This window comes from Moschus berezovskii, chromosome 11, assembly GCF_049115385.1.
Source record: "Moschus berezovskii isolate FMDL1 chromosome 11, NW_MosBer_1.0, whole genome shotgun sequence".
NCBI lineage: Eukaryota > Metazoa > Chordata > Mammalia > Artiodactyla > Moschidae > Moschus > Moschus berezovskii.
The window spans coordinates 7,690,026-7,711,314 of NC_142470.1; the positions used below are offsets into that span (position 1 = coordinate 7,690,026).

The 21,289-nt window shown below is 53.7% G+C and overlaps 1 protein-coding gene across 6 annotated transcripts in view; it reads right to left on the reverse strand.

The window, feature by feature from the left end:
• Positions 1–52: 52 nt before the first annotated feature.
• SPTAN1 (spectrin alpha, non-erythrocytic 1) overlaps positions 53–21,289 on the reverse strand; it is a 58,810-nt gene continuing 37,573 nt past the window's right edge. For 4 of the 6 annotated variants that reach the window (XM_088841111.1, XM_055401151.2, XM_088841112.1 and 1 more), the window contains 25 exons: positions 21,046–21,145; positions 20,724–20,921; positions 20,474–20,620; positions 18,986–19,089; positions 18,718–18,880; positions 16,291–16,422; positions 15,900–16,037; positions 14,726–14,830; positions 13,081–13,289; positions 11,885–12,005; positions 11,579–11,700; positions 11,106–11,238; positions 9,380–9,478; positions 7,643–7,802; positions 6,958–7,034; positions 6,181–6,390; positions 5,533–5,829; positions 4,896–5,008; positions 4,551–4,568; positions 2,059–2,113; positions 1,440–1,636; positions 1,293–1,346; positions 1,062–1,208; positions 828–975; positions 53–526 (listed from right to left, as the gene is read on the reverse strand). In XM_088841111.1, the coding sequence (XP_088697237.1) occupies positions 401–526; positions 828–975; positions 1,062–1,208; positions 1,293–1,346; positions 1,440–1,636; positions 2,059–2,113; positions 4,551–4,568; positions 4,896–5,008; positions 5,533–5,829; positions 6,181–6,390; positions 6,958–7,034; positions 7,643–7,802; positions 9,380–9,478; positions 11,106–11,238; positions 11,579–11,700; positions 11,885–12,005; positions 13,081–13,289; positions 14,726–14,830; positions 15,900–16,037; positions 16,291–16,422; positions 18,718–18,880; positions 18,986–19,089; positions 20,474–20,620; positions 20,724–20,921; positions 21,046–21,145 (3,373 nt within the window). In that variant the 3' untranslated portion in view covers positions 53–400. The remainder of the gene's footprint in view (positions 527–827; positions 976–1,061; positions 1,209–1,292; positions 1,347–1,439; positions 1,637–2,058; positions 2,114–4,550; positions 4,569–4,895; positions 5,009–5,532; positions 5,830–6,180; positions 6,391–6,957; positions 7,035–7,642; positions 7,803–9,379; positions 9,479–11,105; positions 11,239–11,578; positions 11,701–11,884; positions 12,006–13,080; positions 13,290–14,725; positions 14,831–15,899; positions 16,038–16,290; positions 16,423–18,717; positions 18,881–18,985; positions 19,090–20,473; positions 20,621–20,723; positions 20,922–21,045; positions 21,146–21,289) is intronic. The other 2 variants (XM_088841113.1, XM_088841110.1) reach the window with 1 other exon arrangement.

Sequence of the window (21,289 nt, forward strand, 5' to 3'; positions counted from 1 at the left end):
GGGGGAGGCTCCCTCTGGGCTGTGTGACAAGCTGAATGGAGACAAGACAAGCTTTTGGGGGAGTCGAGCCATTTATTTGTCTTTTACGTGAAAACAAAATTGGGGGAGGGCGAACAAGGGGGGGAACTAGCCGGCTGCTTAGATTTTTCTGGAGTCGGAATGGGGCAGCCGGCCTTGAGACAGGAATTGGGTCCCCGCAGCAACGTGGCAATGGTGACTGAACCTAAAGCCGGTTACTGAAGCACCGTTTTCTACTAAATCTTAAACCAAGCTAAACAAGGTTACACTGGAAAGCAACACTGTCTGGAGTATTTTTCTTAAGAGCACAGAGAGGAGTTGACATGCAGCAAGGCGACGGCAAGGCAAGCAGCGTGGGCTAGGCTAACCTAGGAGCAGAGGGTCAGTTCACGAAGAGCGAGCGGGTGAACTCGACATAGTCGAAAGCAGTGGGGAGTTCGCGGCCCTTGCCGTCCACGTAGGGCTTCATGTGGGAGACGCAGTAGTCGGCTTGTTCCCGAGTCAGGTTCTGAAGGGAAAGGTGCACATCAGCCGAGCCCCCACCAGCCATGCCAACTGTGCTCTGGGGGGCGGTGGGCCCAACTTCAGAACCATGCCCGAGCTTCTGATCTCTGCCATTAATGGCCTTTGGCCTGGACTGAGTTTCACTTGAAAACGGGGTAAAAGGGTCTGGACACAGCAGCTGAGGCTCAAGACTGGGGGCTGCGACTCTAGACTCAGCTCTGCCCCCAAGCTCGGGGCCAGCCTTGCCTGGGCTTTTGCCTTTCAGAGGACACACCCACCCCAGCCCGGGAAGCAGAGCTCCAGACCTGGTACAGCTCCTCCTTGGTCACATAAGGTTTCCCTTCGGAGCTCAGGGCCCGGAAGGCGCTCTCAATCTCCTCGCTGGACTTGACGTTCTCAGTCTCACGGCTGATCATAAAGGCCATGTACTCTTGCAGGGAGACGTGGCCATCCCTGGCGTGGAGAGCAAGGTGTAGTGAGCAGGGAGGGCGTGGCAGGAGCCTGAGGCAGAGCCGCTCTGCTCCTTCCCTGATGCTCACCTGTTAGGATCCACAGTGTCCAGGATGGCCTCGAACTCGGGGTCAGGCTCCCCTTCCTCCACCATGGGCAGGTCATAGCCCAGGGAGCGCAGGCAGGATTTGAACTCCTGGTGGTTCAGCCGGCCAGACTTGTCCTTGTCGAAGTGTCTGTGGCAGAAAGCCGAGGCCTCAGCCCATAGGCCTTGCTGTGGAGCCCGCCTCCCCGACTGGGGAGGGTGTGGGGATACTTACTTGAACATCATGCTGAATTCTTTGAGGGCCTCCTCGGTCACGCCTGTCGTGTTCCTGGAAGGAGGGACAGGGTCAGGGACCAGGTCCTCCAGCCCAGGCAGCTGGTGTGCGTGTGCCCCCACCCCCGCCCCGGGCAGCGGCAGGCACCTGGCCTGGATCTGCTGCTCCAGGTTGTGCTGCATGCGCATGCCCAGCTGGTCGAGCTGGTCCCACTGCTGGGCCAGGCCCACGGTGCTGTGCTCCGTGTACTTGTTGTCCAGGATCAGCGCTTCCTCCATGGCTGCCCCCAGGTCTTCAATCTTCTTGAGCTGACTTCTCATGGCTCGAATCTCCTGGTGTTTGCGCTGCGGGGCGAGGGACAGAGACACGTGGGACAGGAGTTCTTGCCTCAGTCCCTGGGCTCAAACGCCTCCTTAACAGCCCTCCTCAGTCTTAGCACCCCAGCCTGAGGCCTGTAGGGCTGCCTGCAAGAGGAAAGGAGGGATGGGGTGAAGCTAAAACCCTACAGCCTCAACAAAGGAAAGGAAGAGGCTTCAGCGTGAGAGGCACCGATCAGCGGGGTGACCTGCCAGGGCAACAGGATACACTGAGGATCCAACGAGCCTCTTCCTGTCGAAGAGGGGCTCCAGGCAGCAGCCTCTAAAGTGACGGAGCTCCTGGGCTGCTTTAAGGCAAGGGAGAAAGGGGGGCATCCAAGCAGCCCACCTCGTCCCTGACCTGCAGCCAAGGAGGCCTACTGGCAGGGGTGGACAGAAGGGGCACTTACTTTGGTAGCTTCAAGCTGTGATTCGAGGGTCCCAGATTCTTCCACCATGCAGGACCTAAACACAGACGTGCAGTGAGGCAAGAGGCCTGATCGCGAGCACGAAGTTAACTTTCCTCAGATTAAAGGACCTGCGGTCTCGAATTCCTTTTACTGAGGGAACAAGACCTATCTGCTATTGCCTGTCTTTTCTCAGCAGCCCTGGGAGGCAGGGAGGGCAGGTACGGCTGCTCCAGTTTCAGGGCCTGGAGGCTGCAGCCCAAGGTGGCATTCACCTGCAGATAAGGTGGGCCAAGCCCCACCCAGCCTGCTTTCTGCTCCCCAGCTAGGACTCTTTCTCATGCGGCTGGCTCCTCAGGCCCAGTCAGGCTGTGATGTGGTGCCTGAGCCAAGCCAGGCCCTCGAAGGGTACCTCAGGAGCTGACTTTAAGTTCCCCCAGGACACAGCGGGGGCTGCAGCCACAGGGGAGAAGGGCATCCGCACTGCCCCGCCACCTGACAGATGGGAGACCTGAGGGCAGAGGGGAGGCCGGCAAGCCGACAATCACCCAGGGGTTCCTCGGGGTCTCCTCAGGTCCCCGAGGAGGGGACCCACGATCCAGGGAAAGTGGCAGCAAAGGGGATGTGGTCAGAGGGCCCCTCGACATAGAAACTGGGATGCCGAGGAGATCATGGCCAGTGGGATGCCGAGGAGATCATGGCCAGATTGGAGTTTTGAAAATTGTTCTCATTCTGCCCAAAGGAGGGGTGGCTGTGACTAAACCCTAGGTTCAGGTTCTGTTATCTAGAGACACAGCACCAGAGGCTCCTTCCAAGGCCAAGTGCTGAAGAGCAAGGGGCCTCTGGGGAGCCTGTGTCTTCCTGACATAACACAGTGTGAGGTCACAGAGGCCACCAGTGAACAAAGACAAACGAGGTTACGTGCAGGGACGAGTCACACTGTGCGCGTGTCCTTCATGGGGTCTTGCCCGGCCTCCCCTGTACCCACATTTGCCCCCACCTACCCTTTTAACACCCAGCGAGCCAGCATTAGCTCTGAAACTGCCCCAAGTTCAAAGTGCTCTAGCAAGGCAAGGCACCAGGCTTCCTCCTACCCCAGCAGGTCAGACTCACAGTCACGCCATGTCCCCCCAGGAAAAGCACACCCCCGGGACCTGGGGACAGGAGGCTGGGTGCTGGTGCAGTGGGAGGACAGACCCCCTCCTGCCCATGTGGCCGCGGGCGGTGGGTTAGTCAGAAAGCAGAGCCGCCTGGGGAAGTCAAGAGTGCATTGGTAAAACCACAGTGAGGTAAGAAGAGAAATAAGAGGAGAAAAACCTTCCAGACAGATCATCCCCAACTTCATACTGATAGACACGAATGACCCGACGATACGCTATGCTATTCAAAGAAAAGAAACCAAATGAATACACCAGAGGAAGGGAGGCAAGAGCATACCGAGACAGGACACACACCGCAAGGCCCAGCTGGCAGCGCATAGGCAGGGCCACCTGGTGCCCCGGCAGGGACCCGAGCCGATGGTCGGCCTGGGAGGGGGCAGGTCACGAGGGGACCGAGCAAGACGGGACAGGGCTGGGAGGAGCCACACGGTAAGCGGAGCATGGCACCTCATGGACACAAAGACCAAGACCAGCAGACAGCCGTGGGCACCGGGTGGGGAGAGCGGACACCAGGGCAGCACGTGAGCTCCAGCTGAACCTGGGGTCCCTGACTGCCCCCTGCTCTGCCTTCAGCTGCTGCTCAGCAGGGGGCACCTTCTCCTGCTGTCTCCTCTGACACCTGATGAACCTGCCTACTGGGCCTCTGGAGCGCTATTCTAAGCCACCGTTGTCCTGGGAGAGAAGGCAACGTGGCTGATGCGGGCAGAGGCCCTGGCCTGGAGAGGCCCCCCCGGGACTGGGCAGGATGGCCCTATGCCACTCAGGGCTCCTCCCAAGCCTTCTCCCCCATCACTCAGGAACCCTGGGCCTTTATGCTTCCTATGAAGGCGAAAGACAGCCTCAGCCCTGAGGGGTCAGTGCACAGGGGGACTTAGCACGCCAGCCTGAGTCCCCTCAACACTGTCGTCCTGTCTCATGCCCCTGACTTCCACGGGACTAAATACAGTTCCATCAGACACGTGGGGCAAAAAGACAGAAAAGACGTCCAGGGTAATCCCCACAGCTCAGCAAGCATGGGGACTCTCCCAGCTCTGGCCTCTGGCCCGGTCTCTCTCCCTAAGGGAACCTTTGGATCCTGAACAGGAACGTGAGAGTGGCTCCTCTTCCCGGACCGCAGGCCATCGGGGCGGGGGGGTGGGTGCCAGGAGGGGGGCGGGGCGGGGGGGTGGGTGCCAGGAGGGGGGCGGGGCGGGGGAACGTGCAGCCCGCCTGGGACAGGAAGGCCCATCCCGGGATCCTCGACAAGCCAGGCCACGACGGGACGAAGGGCACAGGAACAAGCACATGAGACACCACCACACCACGAGCCCGCAGAAACAGGAAGTCAATATTAACCCATCGAGGAGATACGTCCTGTGGAGGCGGGATCCAAACAGCCACAAGACAGGGCGGTGTCCGGACAGCAGCAATCGCGAGGGGCAGAGGCAGACACGAGAGAGAGAGACAAAACCGAGATCATCAGTACCACGTCGACTCGACTCTACCTCTGTCACTGTCACCGTGCGGGGTGGCCGCGCTCAGTCCCACCCAATCCAGGACCAGCGACTCGTTTCGGGAACAGTTTCCTGGCCAACACTCCTCGGTCTGCCCACCCCTCCAGCTCCAGCCAGAACAGGCCAAGCTGACCCCGGGCCTGGACACCCGGACCCCAGGACCGTGCTCCTGGCAGTGGGGCCGCACCTGGTCTCCTGGATCCACTGGTGGAAGGCGTTGGCGTGCTGGGCAAACTCCTGACGCAGCTTGTCATTCTCCTCCTGCCGCCGCTGCTCCTTCTGCAGCTCCAGCTCTCTTTCCTGAGGACCAAGGAGGCAGGCAGAGGATGAGATGGTTGGATGGCATCACCAACTCAACGAACAGGAGTTTAAGTGAACTCCGGGAGATGGTGAAGGACAGGGAGGCCGGGTGTACTGCAGTCCATGGGGTCGCAAAGAGTCGGATACGACTGAGCAGCTGAACAACATGGAGGCAGAAGCCTGTCACCCCGCCCCTGCACAGACAGGCCCAGCCTCCGCAACTGCCAGCCTGCCTTAGCATCTGATGTGAACAGGAAGTAGTTTTCTGAAGTTGGACACAAGATCCACGCCCTCGGGGGGCCAGGGAGAACCAACTATTAACCTCAGCCCATAGAAGGCACAGAAGGCGTCTGGGAGGCATTCGGCAGCTCACATCCCCTAAGACTCCACAGACCTGGGGTGAGGTGAGGGGACCCACACACAGTGACTTGTGATAAAGGAAACTGCCCTCCATCCCCGACCCCTCACTCCTCACGGAGCTCCTCGCTCCCCTGCCAGGGCCTAGCCCTCCTGCGGGGAAGCACCTTGATGATCTTCTGTAGGTTCCTCCAGGTCTCCTCCAGGGCCTCCATGGTGAACCAGGTGTAGGGGTTGGAGGCCACGCGGAAGCTCTTGATCTGGCGGTCCAGCTCAGCCAGCTGGTTAAAGTCAGCCTGGGCCGAGCTCAGCGAGGAGCGGAAGGCGTCGTGGGCCTCTCTCAAGGCCTTGATCTCTTCCAGGGAGTTGCAGCGCACTGGGTCTGTTAAGTCCTCCTCTGCGTTTTCAAACCAGCTGTTGAAGGCTGAAGCCTTTTTGGCAAAGGTCAGGAAGAGATCCTCTACCTGAAGGCAGAGGTGACTGAGTGAGCACAGCTGCAGGTGCCATGCGGGGCCGTAGGGATCATCGTTGGTGGGCGAATGGGCAGGCAGCGGTGAGCGGCCCAGAAAGACGGAGCTCGTTCTCAGGGCCTCGGGCTTGCTCGCTTGGCGCTCTGCCTCCCTTCTCCCACTGCTGAGGGCTTCCATCTTTCTCCCGTGTTCCCCTTTCTAGGATGTGCAAGCTCAGTGTCCTAGCTGCTTCCAGCAGCCTCATGAAGACAAGGGGCCCACCTGGCTGGTTATGTTGATCCCACACCCCGGAGGAGAGCCGGGTTTGCCATCCATGTGTGCAGAGCTGGCTGGGGCCACGCTTACCTTGCGGAAGTGACTCTGTGCCTCTAGCAGCTTCTTCTTACGGGTGGCCGAGTTGGCCAGGAGCTGGCTCCACCTCTTCATGAGGGCGGCGTGGCGGGCCTCGATGGCCTTGGACTGAATGTGCTTGGCGGCCAGCAGCTGATCTTTGAGGGCAGTGATGTTGGCGATGCCCTCCTGCTGGAAGGCCTGCAGGCCAGCATCGAAGGTTTCCTGGAAGGAGGGGCAAGAAGGCAGGGACCGCATGGGGACGAGAGAGAGGACTGTGCTCTGTCCAGCACCCTGGCTGGGATGGCAGCCTCAAGTCCCCACCTTCCCCTGACACTGAGTCAAACCTGGCCACTTTTCTGCATCTCCTCAGACCACAGGTCCTGTGGCAGATCCTCCTCATCCCCACTTTCAGCCTGAGGCTGATGCACAAGGGCGGACTCACCCCACTACCTCTGCCAAGAATGACCACTTTCAATTCGCCCTCCGTGATCTAGCTTAGATGTTGCCTCTGGGGAGACACTCCCATCAACCCTCGCCTACTGGAAACAGAGGCAGATGCCGCGTGGGTGAGGCCCACACCCTGCGGTGCTCAGCCCTGTTAGCACCCAACAGGCTGCAGCTCAGAGGCCTCGTCTGAGAGCGTCCTGAGGAACTCTGTCTGTCTCTCTTTCACCAATCACCCCCAGGGCCTAACACAACACAAAGAAACATGCTGACTGTCAAAATTCACCCACCAGGGAAATACTATGTGAGTAATATCCAATCATCAATCAAATAGCTGTGACTGACCTGTTTGGTGAGGAGAGTTTGGACAGAAGACAGATCTCGACCATAATCATCTGTCTTCAAGCTGTTCTCCTTTTCACCTGGAAAACCAAGCAAGAGTAATCAACCACCTCATCTCAATTTAAGAAATAAAAACAACAACAAACCAAAAGACAAGAACACCGAGGCACCTATTACCTTGCTTACATTTAAATTCCAGCACTACTGACTGCAGTCTCTGAACGCACCTGAGCTGGCTCCTTCCTGCATCCAGGCCCCTCCTCTCCATCCCTGAGGAAGCGGTCCCTCCTCCAGCCTGTGCTGGATGTGGTTCAGTTGCTACTTATGCGATAGCAACTACCAGGGTCACGTGGGTCCTGAAATCAGTGCAGGTCCCCTTGCCGGGGGGCTGGACCACACACACTCTGGACCCGTGTAGCTCAGGGGGCAGTGCTGACGCAGGCTGGTCCTGCTGGTGTGGCCCTTGTGCTGTGACACCCAGGACCTTGGTTTTGTTAACCCCCACACTGGCCCAGGGCATCGCTGAGGCCCGGCTCTCTGCCTCAGGATGTTGTCTCCTGCTATTACTAGTGTCCGCCCAGTGGAGAGGGTCTCTGGTACGCCCACATCCCATCGGTTTCTTCTCCACAGAAGAAAACCATCTGCCCAGGAGGGAATGAGACTCGGGGGGTGCCGAGGCCACACTTACCGATCCAGGACTCCACCACGTCGGCCTTCCAGTTGAACTGGAGGAAGGCCGAGTTCTCGTCGAGCTTCGCCTTCCTCTGGGAGGCAGCCTTCTCCAAGTCTGACACTTTCCCGTTCAAGCCCTTCATCTTGGAAGAGATGTTCTCCTCGTGGTGATTGTTCTAGGACAGGGAGAAGACGGCCGCCGTCAGTCCTGCCCCGTGTGTGTGGTGCCCTGCTCTGCACCCCCCTGCCCAGCAGGCTGGCAGCTGCTGAGACGGGCCGCGCCCCCCTGCCCCCACACCCCGAGGATGCGCGGGGGCTTTTCCGAGAACTAGAGTGTGAGCCTCACAGAGCCTGGCGCCAGCAACAGTGCGGAATGTGATAAAACGTTCGGTCACAATGAGGCGCTCACTCGGATTACTTTTGACAGCAAAAAATGAGAAAAAACCAAAGTAATTATGCCTTAATGGCTACTGTGTGTATCCCATAAAAAACAATGTCTCAAGAACAATGTTTTCACACTGTGGATGTTAAAAAGTATTAAGCTCCAATCACTTTGATTCAGTCTTGGTTAAAACTGTATGTGAAAACAAACTGTTAAGTCAGCATAAGATTTAAAAAGAAACTCAGGGAGCAAATGAAGACTATTGTTGGGAACAGTGCACCAGGCTCTTTTCCAGGAGACTGAAGAACGTTGGAAAGCATCTCACAGGTTTAAAGGACAGAGAATGCTGGCGTGGGGCACACGAGTGTGGTGAGTCCTACATGTGCCTCGTCTTTGTGGACACTGGTGTGTATCTGAAATGAGCCTCTCTCAGGTTATTTGCCCGTGACGGCAAGAAGTAAAAGCTCCTCAGCAAACATGGACTTTAACACCACCGTTACCATCTGTGGAGCAAACACCAGGAGCAAACCTCTGATCTGATCGCCACGGCAAATGCTGTGATGAGGAATCTTATTCACTCGTCACGGGTTTGTGACAGGAAATCAGAGTTGGCAGAAGTCATCTGTCTTGTAGAGCTCATGACAGATGAGGGCGCTGCATTTAGTCTGGATTTCAACCTGGGAGTGACCTCACTTCACTGCTGCTGAGAAAGTGCCAAGACGTCTCCCTTAATTTTTGCTTTCTCCCTAAAAAGCTTTTTGAATGCAATGAACCTTGAGTTTTAACAGATGCGTTTGTCTAATGTCCTGGAGAGCAGCCGGGTTTTACCCTTGATATACACCAATCCAACAGGTGCCATTTAACTTTGTGGGTGGCTCTGCACGAGGAGAGAGTCTGGGGGTGGGTGGGTCCAACATGATGTGTCAGCTGAGGCCATCTCTGGTGGGGGCTTTAGGGGTGACCACTTGTGAGTTCTACCACCCCTATAAAGATCTGAATTCCTGGAGAAGAAACTAGAGGAGCAGCCCCATGGCAACGCCAGTGTCCCAGAAGGAGCAGCAGGGCCACTGCTTTGCCTAATGAAGGCAGAAAAATTCAAGTGCTGCAGAGTAGCTTCACTTGCTGTCGTCAAGAAGAGGGGTGATTTCCCTGGTGGTCCAGTGGCTAAGACTAAGCTCCCAATGCAGGGGGCCCCCTCGTCAGGGGACGAGATCCCATATGCTGCAACTGAGAGCCTGCATGCCGCCACCGAGACTCAGCAAAGCCAAATAAATAAATATTAACAAAAAAAGCAGGGATATCCAGTTAATCACGGAATACAGGGATTCCTGCTATTGGGAAAAGAGGCTAGTGCCCTTAGGCCAGGCTCACCTTCTTAACCAGGTCTTGTCCGTTGGTGCAGACGTCATTCACCCGGTCCTTGTGGACAGTGAAGTCCGTCTCGAAGGCTTCGTGTTTCTTCAGCAAACCCTGTAGTGGAAGCAGCCAAGCCAACTCCTGACAGCCTGGCATAGGTGGTGGGCAGGACTACAGAGGAGCAGGACTGGGGGTGCTCTCACAAGAACCCCAGTCAGCTGGGGCAAAGACGAAAATGGATACAGAATAAACTGGAAATCATAAAGTGTTAAGCGTGACTAGAGGTGGGTGGGCTAGGGAAGGCCTTTCTGAAGAGGTGAAGCTCTTACCAGTCAACCAGCACAGGCCTTCTGTTCCCTGGAGACCACAGAATGGACACAGAGGAACCTTCAGATAAGCACCAACTGAACAGTGATGCCTGCCTAAGATTGAACCCAAGCGTGTCTCCTGGGGACCGTCAAAGTCTCGTCTTTCCCTCCACACAGCTGAAGCACTGAAGACACTACCCCTTGTGCTGGCTTTCAGGGAACTCAGCAATGCAGAGGACAGGAAACCACTGCCTGCCTCTACCGTCTACCTGCAACCCCCAACCATCTGGGAGGATTCCCGCTGGCAGGAGCATGGCTCAGGGGCTGCTCTGACAATCGGGAATGCACACACTGCGTCCACAACTGGGGGCATGGATGGAGAAACACACAGCTACACAGTGCCACTCCTCCTATGAAGAGGGAAGCCAGGCTGTTCTGTCCCACAGGCCGGGCGTTAAAGCCCCTGCAGCCTTGCCTTGGCCTCCGTTAACGCTGCCTACAGAAGCTGATCTAACCTTGGTGGACAGTGAGAGGCCAGAGGAGGGCACTGAGACGTCCCAGTCAGAGCCACGTGAATGACGTCACCATGGACTTCTCAGCCCAGTGAACCCCTGCCTCGGTGCAGCTGTGTGAGTGGTCCCAATAAGAGCAGCTGAGAAAACGCCCATCAATTCACAGATTCGTGGGAAAGAAACTGTTCTCTTTAGTGCTGTTCCATAGCAATAGCTAACCAATGTACTGAGGAGGTGTGTTATGGGTTGAAATGTGTGCTCAAGACACCAAGTCCTAAGTCAGCATCTAGGAATGTGGAAACGAGGTCTCTGCAGATGCGACTGAGTTAAGACGCGGGTGTCAGGGTTGCCCTAATCCAGTATGACTGATGTCCCACATGTATGAGAAGAGGGGAATCCAAATACAGACACACCCAGGCATAACGCCATGGGAAACATAGAAGGAAGACCACCAGCCCTGGGAGAGCAGGACAGAGGTGGAGCTCCGCTGCTACAAGCTGAGCTACCGGAGCTGGAAGAGGCAACAAAGTGGAACAGCAAGGCCCTGTTGACACCTTGATCCCAGACCTCTGGCTCCCCAAACTAAGACAAAACAAGCTTCTGTAGTTTTTAAAGCCACCCGGCTTGTGGTATTTGCTAAGGCAGTCACAGGGCGCTAACAAGGTCCCTGTAACCTGTGGTGGTGATACCAGCGATACTGCTGGGCCGACAACAGGGTTCCAAGAACCCCATGAATCGGCGGACAGAGTCACCTCATTCTGTCTACAGAAAGTCACGCATCTCTGACATGGGCTCCTGAGGACTGAAAATCACCAAGGAGACCTTGCCTGCCAGCCTTGAATGCTCTCCCAGTAAAAGCATGGCCACTGAGCAAGCTGGCAAGAAAAGGGTGGTCAGCGGGCAGCAGCCCCACTCTCTGACCTGGATGGCAGCAAGAGTGTCTCCGTAATCTTCACTAGCCACCAGGGTCATCTTCTCATTGATCCAGGCTTCCTCCTCCTCCACGTTGGCTACAAACTGCTGATATTCCAAGGATTCTTCTAGCCGCTGGCCCCTAATCACAGAGAATAGTTAAAAAAAAAGTCTGCCATAAGCTCCTCTAACTTGGACGCTTAAAAACATGAGTGCTGAGTGTGAGTCGTAAATGGTTCATTCAAGCCCTTCTCCTCCTCTTAACATGAAGCAGCCAGTGCTGATGAAACAGGAAGTTCTAGAACCACATGTGGAGTCTAGCTCAGGATCGCACATAATGGGACCAGCTCAGCCTGGGGCTATCAGAGATGGTTCTGGAGCAAGGTGACTGTAGCACATGTACCCCCAGGAAGAGGTTCTGAAGGGCTGGAGGGCCCCGAGCCCTGAGCAAGCCCCACCCACTGTGCCCCCAGCCCACTCACCGGGCGGCTGCCAGCTGCTTCAGCTCCTTCCAGTGCTCCATGAACTGCGCCAGGCGCTGCTGAATCTCCTCCTTCCCGATGGTGTTGTCATCAGACAGCTTCTTTCCAGTGTCCAGGACACCCTGACGGGCAAGAGCGATTGACTCAACAGTGATCGTGCCTGCTTCTACATGCTTCCAGCAAAGGGTCTCAAACTCCGATTCAGACTTTCCCCACCGCTCTCTGGGACGAGGAGCCGTAAACACTGCAGAGACCTCTGTGAGACGAGCTTGTCCAGGCCCGTTCACCCAGGAGAGGCCTCCTCACCTGAATGGCTGGCTCGTGGGCAGCCAGCTCTGCCTCCAGCCGTTTGTGCTTCTTCCTCAGGTTCTGGACGCCCGTCAGGTCGCGGCCGTAGTCCTCCGAGCTCACCAGCAGCTTCTTCTCCCTGGACAACACAGGCAAGCAGTCAGCCTCCGTGTCTTCAACTGGAGATGCGTGGTCACAGAGCTGTGACATTCACGGACCCCACAATCTCCTTCCTGTGCCTACCCACCCCTTCATGAAAGTCTGTGCCACTCTTCCAGGGAGCAAAGCCTCCACTGCCCAATGCACAGAGTCCATGTGCGTCTCAAGGAGCACTCACTGTGCGCAGCTCTGCAAGGGTTGCCAGGGAGAACAGGAGGAGCCACTGCGGACGTCCTATCAATCCCACCTTATCAAACATATGCCTGCCACAGGTGGTAACATGTGAAGGCGCTACTATAAACAGCTTTTTTTAAACAACTTTTTTTTTTTGGTCTCATTGTGTGGCGCGTGGGATCTTCAAATCCTGGATCAGGGATGAAAACTGTACCCCCTGCAGTGGAAGCACCAAGTCTTAACTGCTGGACCACCAGGGAAGTCCCATAAATAGCTTTTTAAGGAAGTGAGGAATTGAGAGATCTTGGCAAAAAGAGAATCAGGTGGCAGAGGATGAGATGGTTGGAAGCCATCACCGACTCAATGGACATGAGTTTGAGCAAACTCCAGCAGATGGTGAAGGACAGGGAAGCCTGGCGTGCTGCAGTCCATGAGGTCATAAAGAGTCAGACATGACAAAGCGACTGACAATTAACAATCACAATCTGTCCTTAAAAACGGTCTGTTTACATGCTGTATCATCTGAAAAAAAAAATGCACTAGAATTCTGGGGGCGGGGTGATAAAAGCAAACCACAGCAAATTTCCCTTCCCCTAAGCAGCAGTCTTCCCCAGGTGGAACTCACTAATGTTCCCAGTCAGCTCAGGGTGGGTCTAGACAAGCCCTGGGCACCATCACACATACTACCACGTGGAGTCTGTGCTGGTTGCCATCACCAGACGCCAGGAGGGGAGCAGAGGCATCCCACCACGGGTGTGTGGCAAGGCTGGGATGAGCTGGGCCCATTTCTGCCTCGCCACCAGGGTCCAGGAGAGAATGAACCCCAGGGCTCCTAAGGCTGGGCTCCTAAGGCTCTGGGGACGCCGAGCAGGAGCACATACTTGATCCAGGACTCCTCATCGTCCATGTCCCGGAAGAACTGGTGCAGGCGGTGGGACTCGTTCAGCCTAGCCCGCCGCGCAGCGGCCATACTCTTGATCTTCTGGAAGCGGCCGTTGATGGCATCCCGCTTGTCCCTCACCTGGGAGGTGTCGAAGGCGCTGCTGGTCATCAGGCTGTCCGCCTGGCTGTTGAGGTCCTTCAGGCGGTCCTGGGGCCAGGGATATGGCAAAGGGTCAGAGATCTGGGTCTCCTGCGAGGGTCTGCTTGTGACTCAGAACTCAGGACTTCTTCACTGAGGGGCTGCTTTAGGGATGTGGACCCCTGGGGCTCTGAGAGACGAAAACTATTTTCATAACAATACAAAAACATCTGCCTTTTTCTTCTCTTTTACTGTGTGAACATTTTGCACTGATGGTGCAAAACCCACAGTGGGGGTGCCACTGCTCAAGTTAGTGGCAAACTATGAGCAGAAATCTGATTCTTCACTGCCACCACTTTTCAGCAAAAATTGCTGTTTCACTTAAGCACATCCTTAAAAAAGAAGTCAAGTTGTTAATTACATATCCATCTTTGAGTACGTGTCATTTTCACATCCTATCTGATAAAATGGGGAACCCAAACAAAGTACTTCTGTGGGTGCTGAAGTCCATGACTGTCCAGAGGAGAAGCACGTTCCAAGCTGAACTGGCCACTTCTTTCACAGACCATCATTTTCACTCAGAAGAACGGCCAATAAAGTAGGGTCATTCTTAACTTTGGAAGTGACAAATACTTTACCGCAGATGAATAAAGTGAACCTGTCACTTTAAAGAAAACTGAGTGATGCTAATGATAAAATTCAAACTTTTATGAGAAAATTAGAATTCTGGACAACCTCTAGGAGCCTGACAACTTTCAGATACCCAAAGACCTTTTTCCCCTTGAGACTGACCCTATAGGACCTGGTGCATTTGGGGGAGGACAGCAATGTTCATCCCTGAGTCTCAGAGCCATTTTATACTCTAAACTACTACTGACAGTCCATAGGAGAGTTTATATAGATTTTATATGTCAACATTTGCCATTAAAAATTAAACGAACTGTTACATTTAAAAAAATGTTTCAGTCAAAAAAATCTCAGCACATTACCTACTATGTTTTTATTTACATGAAATGACGAACTACAGAGACGGAGAACAGATAAGTGGTTGCCAGGAGTTAGGGACAGGGCAACCCACTCCAGTGTTCTTGCCTGGAGAATGGTGGGAGCCTGGTGGGCTGCCGTCTTTGGGGTTGCACAGAGTCTCACGACTGAAGTGACTTAGCAGCAGCAGGGGTACAACTATAAAGGTTATAAGGAAGCTCCTTTGTGCTCACAGAACAAGGTCAGTGTCTTGATTCTGGTGACAGTAACACAGATCCACACACATAATACAAGTGTGTGGAACTATGCGTATACTCACAGAAACAAAACTGAATGCGTGCAAAAACTGAAATTCGAATAAGGGCTATGAATTGTAGCAAAGTGAGATAACTGAGAAAAATGTATTAATCCAGTTAAAATAAGCCCATCACAAGTTAATATAAGTAACATTTCTTCTGCATAATTTCTCACTTTTGCATATATAATGCCCCAGACCCTTGCCTGGGCGCCACTCTGCTCACCTCATGGGCAGAGATATCTGCCTCCAGCAGCTGATGTTTTTTTAGCAAGTTGTTCACAGAAGCCAGGTCTTTGCCATAATCCTCAGAGGCCAGCAGGGCTTCCACCTGGGAGTGAAAGGGGAGACTACTGTTGGCTGCAAACGTCTGTCCACACGCTGCTGCTCTGACTTGGTGTGACCAGCCCCACTGGCCACGCCTTCCCTGTCCGTCAGGCACAGACTCAAGGGTGCATGAGTGTAAACACTCTAGCTACCTTCACTGTGGCATGGTGGTGAAACAAACAGCAGCCCCACTTTCCTAGGGGAAACCTCCCTTGGGCAGAAAGCATCGGTGTGCCCAACAACACGAGAATGGTACAGGAATGGTTTAATTATGCCCTCACACTGTGAAGATATGAGGCAGTTATTCAAACATTCAAGAAGAGTTTTTCACGACTTGAAATAACACTACCAATACATACCAATGATAAATTACTCTTGGGCTCAAATACATATAGAGCCACAGCTAAACAAAAACTCACGGAAATAAGTGTGGACCAGATATATACAGAACAGTTGTCTCTAAAATTTTCTCTTTAGACTTTCTATTCTCTCTACACTGTCTAAAGAGACTGTACGACTAACTCCAGCTTCTTGGCTCTTCACTGTCCTATTTCCACCTGGGCACAGGCTTCGGGGAGCAGCCTGCACACAGACCCTACCATCTCCTCCTATTTGCATTCTTTGTGGAGACAAGTGATCCACATCCCACACAGACAAGCTCTCTCTTCTCTATACATTCCCTCCCTCCGCTTGAAACCCGCTGGAGCACACAGCTCACACCTGATAAGGAAGGTTCAAGTTAAAGAGGATGTCGGGGAGAGCCCTGCCTATTCACGGGACCCCCGGGGGGAAGGGAGCCCCAGCATCACCTCAGAACCCCCTGGGGGGAAGGGAGCCCCAGCATCACCTCAGAACCCCCTGGGGGAAGGGAGCCCCAGCATCACCTCAGAACCCCCCGGGGGGAAGGGAGCCCCAGCATCACCTCAGAACCCCCTGGGGGGAAGGGAGCCCCAGCATCACCTCAGAATCCCCCGGGGGGAAGGGAGCCCCAGCATCACCTCAGAACCCCCGGGGGGGGGAAGGGCACCGCGGCATCACCTCAGAACCCCTGGCAGAAGAGAGCCCGGTATCACCTCAGAGAGCCAGAAATCGAAGTCCTTGATGCCAGTGTTGAAGTTCTGCTGCTTGTTGGCTTCTTTCAGCTTCTGGCTCTTCTCAGCCGACTTCTGCACCAGGAACTGCCACTGGTCAGCTAAGGCGGCCAGCCGGGCCTAGGCGAGAGAAACAAGTTGTCAGAGACAGGCAGCCCCACAGCCAGCTCCCTCTTGGGAAGCCCTCCTCAGTGAGCTGATGAAGAGGCTCACAAGCGCTGCTCTCGCTAGCACCCATCAGCAGCACAGACAGAAACCTGCATATTTTCCTAAGATTGCGTTTCAGAGTCACCATCAAGTGGACTCTAATGCTGACAGTGAAGTCCAGCACCTCCTTTTTCTGGGTCAGGAGGAGGGGAGCTGGGGACCATACCTTGACGGCATCCTCGCTGCCGGCGCAGGCCCCGCGGTCTATGAGGGAGTTGCCCATGTCGATGACCCCGCGGATCCGGTCCGCATTGGCGTGCAGTTCTGCCTCGAAGGCCTGGTGCTTCTGATGCTTGCTCTGAAAAAACCAAACACACCCCCCCACCACCTTTCAAAACCATGTCTTGCAAGGCAGTGTCTTTAGGAATAAGCGGTTCTCAGAAAGGAGAAATAGCAAACTTAAGAGAACTAGGGGCAGGCATCAAGACTTTTCTAGAAGGCAGTCACAGAATCTGTGAGAAATGCTTCTGAATTCAGTCTGGTGGGAGTTCAGAGATGGTCTGAGCCCAGAGAAAGGAAAGGTACCAGCTCAGGAGCAGGTGAACTGAATCAACTCCTGAATCGGAGTGAAATTCTATAAGCAGAAACTTTCTAACACTTTTGCAGGAAGTGGCAATGGCCAATTGTAGTTCTGAATCTACCTGGGCATCAATTTCTATGCACAGCTTCCTCCTTAGGGGACAGAAGCTCTAAGGAATAACACATCTGGCCTCTGATCACCTAGGGTGGCAGTCCCCATGACACCAGGCATATAAGGGTGAGCCTGCCCCACCATCCAGAGAAGCCTGCAGCTGCCACAGAACTGGGCTTTCCTGGCTTCTCCTTCGGCAGTGGTCATCATTCAAAACTCCTGGATTTGTCAAAATCCAGGCTTGACTGTAGGTAAGAACTTCATTTTTCTAGGAGAAGAGAGGGCTGGGAGAATGATGGGCATCTGAGGGCAGGGGCCTGATGGGGAGCTTAAAACCCCGCCAAGATACAAGCTGCGGGGGCACCACAGAAGACAACCAAAAGGACACAGCTTGGGACAGCTCTGGGTGAGAAATGCAGGGTCTCGGGCAAGGATGTTATCCAGGGGAAAAAACTAAAAGGAAAAAAGCAGTACAACTGGGGAAGGATTCTGCATCAAATGTTTCATTTCAGGGGCAGCAACTGTCAAAAGATGGAGGCACGTGGCTGGTGAAAGGCAGTGCCAACATAAAGCATCCTGGCCACGTACTTTGACACTCAAGCCCAACTACAGAACAAAAAAGGTCTCAGATGCCCACACACCCTGCCAAGAGCTCAGGTCCCCTCTTTTCTTGATCGCTCTTTGGCTCAATTCCCATCCATTTAAGCCACTTTGGAGAAGGCAATGGCAAGCCACTCTAGTACTCTTGCCTAGAAAATCCCATGGACGGAGGAGCCTGGTAGGCTGCAGTCCATGGGGTCGCTACGAGTCAGACATGACTGAGCGACTTCACTTTCACTTTTCACTTTCACACATTGGAGAAGGAAATGGCAACCCACTCCAGTGTTCTTGCCTGGAGAATGCCAGGGACGGGGGAGCCTGGTGGGCTTCCGTCTATGGGGTCACACAGAGTCGGACACGACTGAAGTGACTTAGCAGCAGCAAGCTACATTTTGACTACATTGTCTTTCGCTGCCCTTTTGGTGATGTCCACTTTGATCTTAACCTCTCACCCCAGGCTTCTCGTAGACTTGGAAGCGTTATCACCTGCCACTCTGTGGACCTTTCATCATCCCTCTCCAGGGACCAGCACTTCTGAACAAAAGGTCACATGGGCAACGAAACTCTCCCAGCTGGCCCTGCCCCCATCCACCGAGAGCCCTGAGTCCATGGCAAGAAGAGCCCAAACTTACACAGAAAAAAGTAATTTCGTTTAAAAACAGTGCATCTTTGGAAAGAAAGCAGTTCACTACTGCCCCCCAAATCAAACACTGGACAGAACCTGCCTAAAGTGATGAGCCGGGAGTGGGGAGGGAGGAGAAAAGGGAAGGGCTCAGACTAATTACAACAGAGAAAGCCACATCCTGCAGGGACACGTGGATGGAGTGTGATGGATGATTAGAAATGAAAAGCATGGATGAGGAAGACACCAGCAGACTGTGACCATGATTATGAGAATCTATACACAAGAGCACAGACACTGGAGCTCATTTAACTAAAACTTTTTAAGAAAACATAAAACTTACCAGCAGCTTGGAAAGCTACAAAAACAGATTAAAATAACAAGAGTTCAGTACACTGGTGTGAATACACAATATCACCTATTCAACAGAAACTGTCATACTTCCCCTGGGAAGGTCAGCATTTGGGAATAGCGGTTTTAAGGGGGCCTTTTCTACAGGCGCTAACGCAGGCACAGCCTCAGCAGCGTCAAGTGACGGAAGCAGTTTCTTAAGTGGCTCTCGTCATTTAGGGGAGGTCTTCCCACCGGTTTACTTACTAAAATACTTTTTCTTGGCATCACTGTGGGTAGAAGGAGGTACCTAGAGATAACTCTCCCTTCTAAAGATGCCTTATTTTTAGCAAGAGCTACTAAGGAGCACAGGCGACTTTGGAAACACACACTTCATGGGTTCAGCTCACCTGGATGTTGGTGGGGTCCTTATACGACTCATCACTTGCAGTCTGTAATTTTTCACTGATCCAAGCTTCAATCTCGTCCACATCCCGGCTGAACTGCTGGAGGGTCTGTGATTCTCCCAGCTTTGACCTCTTCTCAATCATCTGAGCTTTTAGACGGCGCCACCTGAGAAGGTGGAACCGAGAGCAAAGGTGAGCACCCCACAGAGGTAGTCAGGCCGGGGCTCTCGCACAAGTGCAGCAGGACCCATCAGCTGCACCGACCACCCACCTGTCCAGAACCTCATTGCGCCGGCTGGAGATGTCACCTTTGGCGTAGTGGCCACCAGCAATAAGCTGGTCAGCAAAGGACTGCAGGGCAGCAATCTTCTCCTCCTGTCGGCAAAGAGAATTGTGAGGTCAGGGCGGGCAAGATGACTGCAGGTCCGAGAAGAGAATGGTTATTTTGGGTGACTAGCTGGTGACAGGATCAGAATACACCGACACTTTAGAAGCAGGAGTGTAAAAAAGCCAGAGGAAAGCTTGATTTCAATCATCATTAGAGTAGAGTTTAACTCAAGAGGTGCCAGGTCACGCTGGGGTGGGGCCAGGGTTTGAACCCCAGCAGACATCACAAATGAAACTAGACTTCATCACACATGAAATGTAGTCCACTGGAGAAGGGAAACTGGGCTTCACAGGGAATTAATTCCTGGGCGGTCCTGTGGTTAAGACTCTATGCTTCCAATGCAGAGGGCACAGGTTCAACCCCTGGTAGGGGAACTAAGATCCTGCATGACTCAAGGAGTGGCGAAAAAAATTTAGGCTTCACAGAAAAAGATCGTCAGATTTTCAAGAAACGGTTTATAACCCAAAGACTTTTGCAACTTTATGGTTCATGTTCATATATGCACTAACCTATCCATAAATTTGTTTTTCTTCCCTTTCACTATAAAAAATTTCCCTTGTGGCATCTATTATCAAAATCTTTAAAATGCCAGAATTTATATATAAAGTTTAAAGAAACTACTTATGTATGTCACTTTTTCTAGACTGCACAGGCTTGCACTGGACCCAGTGGGGACTACACTGCTTCCTGTGTAGTCAACACCAAGTACTTTATTCATGTATTTCTGGCTGTGCTGGGTCTTTGTTGCTGCATGCGGGTTTTCTCTAGTTGTGTGTGGGCTTCTCATTGCAGTCACTTCTCTTGTTGCGGAGCACAAGACTCCAGGCGCTCAAGCTTCAGCAGCTGTGGCACACAGGCCATAGGCTCAGTAATTGCAACTGGTGGACTTAGCTGCTCCACGGCATGAATCTTCCAGACCAGGGAGTAAACCCACATCCTCTGTATTCATAGGCAGATTCCTATCCACTGCGCCACCAGGAATTCCCACCACCAAGTATTCTAACTCGAGGAAGTTGCCAAAGCTCTCCAGCTGAGTTCAGCAAAGAGAAACTATCTTTTGTTCGAATCATTGAGAGTGGGAAAGGAGAATAAGCCAACAGAGAGAGAAGACATCAATCTGGGAAAACCCAGATTCAGGATTAAGGTACAAAGGCCTTGTTGCTCTTGTTTAGTTGCTCAGTTGTATCTGACTCTTTACGACCCCATGGACTGTAGCCCACCAGACCCCTCTGTCCGTGGGATTTTCCAGAGAAGAATACTGCAGTGGGTTGCCATTTCCTCCTCTGGAGGATCTTCCCGACCCAGGGGTCAAACCAGGCTCCCGCACAGCAGGTGGATTCTTTACCACTGAGCCACTGGGGAAGCCCCTACCTGGACATTAATTGCTTTGTCAAAGTCCTCATGTTTTTTGATCAGAGCCTCCACGCTGTCGAGCGAGTCCCCTTTGTCTTCTGTGTTCAGGAAGGCCTCCCGGGCAGCCATCCAGTTCTCAGCCTGCTCGCAGTCCCGATGGAACAACTAAAGAAGGGGAGAGGAAGGTGAGGAGACAAGGGGCCTCTGGCACAAAACACCTGGTCTGAAATCCTGTGGCAAACAGGAAGCTACCATCCAGCGCAGGTACCTGCAATTCAAGGCACTGATCCAGCATCATCCTGCGCTGGACCCAGGCTTTCTCCAGGTCTGCACGCTCCTGGTCTAGAACATCGAGCTTCTCCTTGATCTCGGGGCTGGCGTAGTGCCCATGAGCCAACAACTGCTGCCCAAACTGCTCGAATGCCTGGAAAGTGCCAGCTCTGGCATCAATTTCTGTCCGGTGTTCCTGCCAAGAGGAGGGGAGGGATTAGGTAACTGGCAGGAGGAGCTGCCCACTCTCACGTCAACCACTAAAGTCCTCCTGGCCTGGCAGGGTCACCACGTATGCGTTGCTCAGCAGGCCGACCCACCTGGTGTCGCTCCAGCAGGGCCTCAGCTCCGGTGACATCCTTGGCTAGCTCGTCCGAGGACACCAGACCTCGGATTCCATTGATCCAAGACATGAGGTCCCTGGAAACCAGAGCCACAGAGGAATGGCTGTTACATTCCCTGGCAAGCGGGTCTTCTGCCCAGGAAAAGAGAGGACTCCCTAAGTCTTATCTCAGAAAGTTATTTGGGATTAATCCATTGAATGGGGCTAGAGCTCTGAGTAAA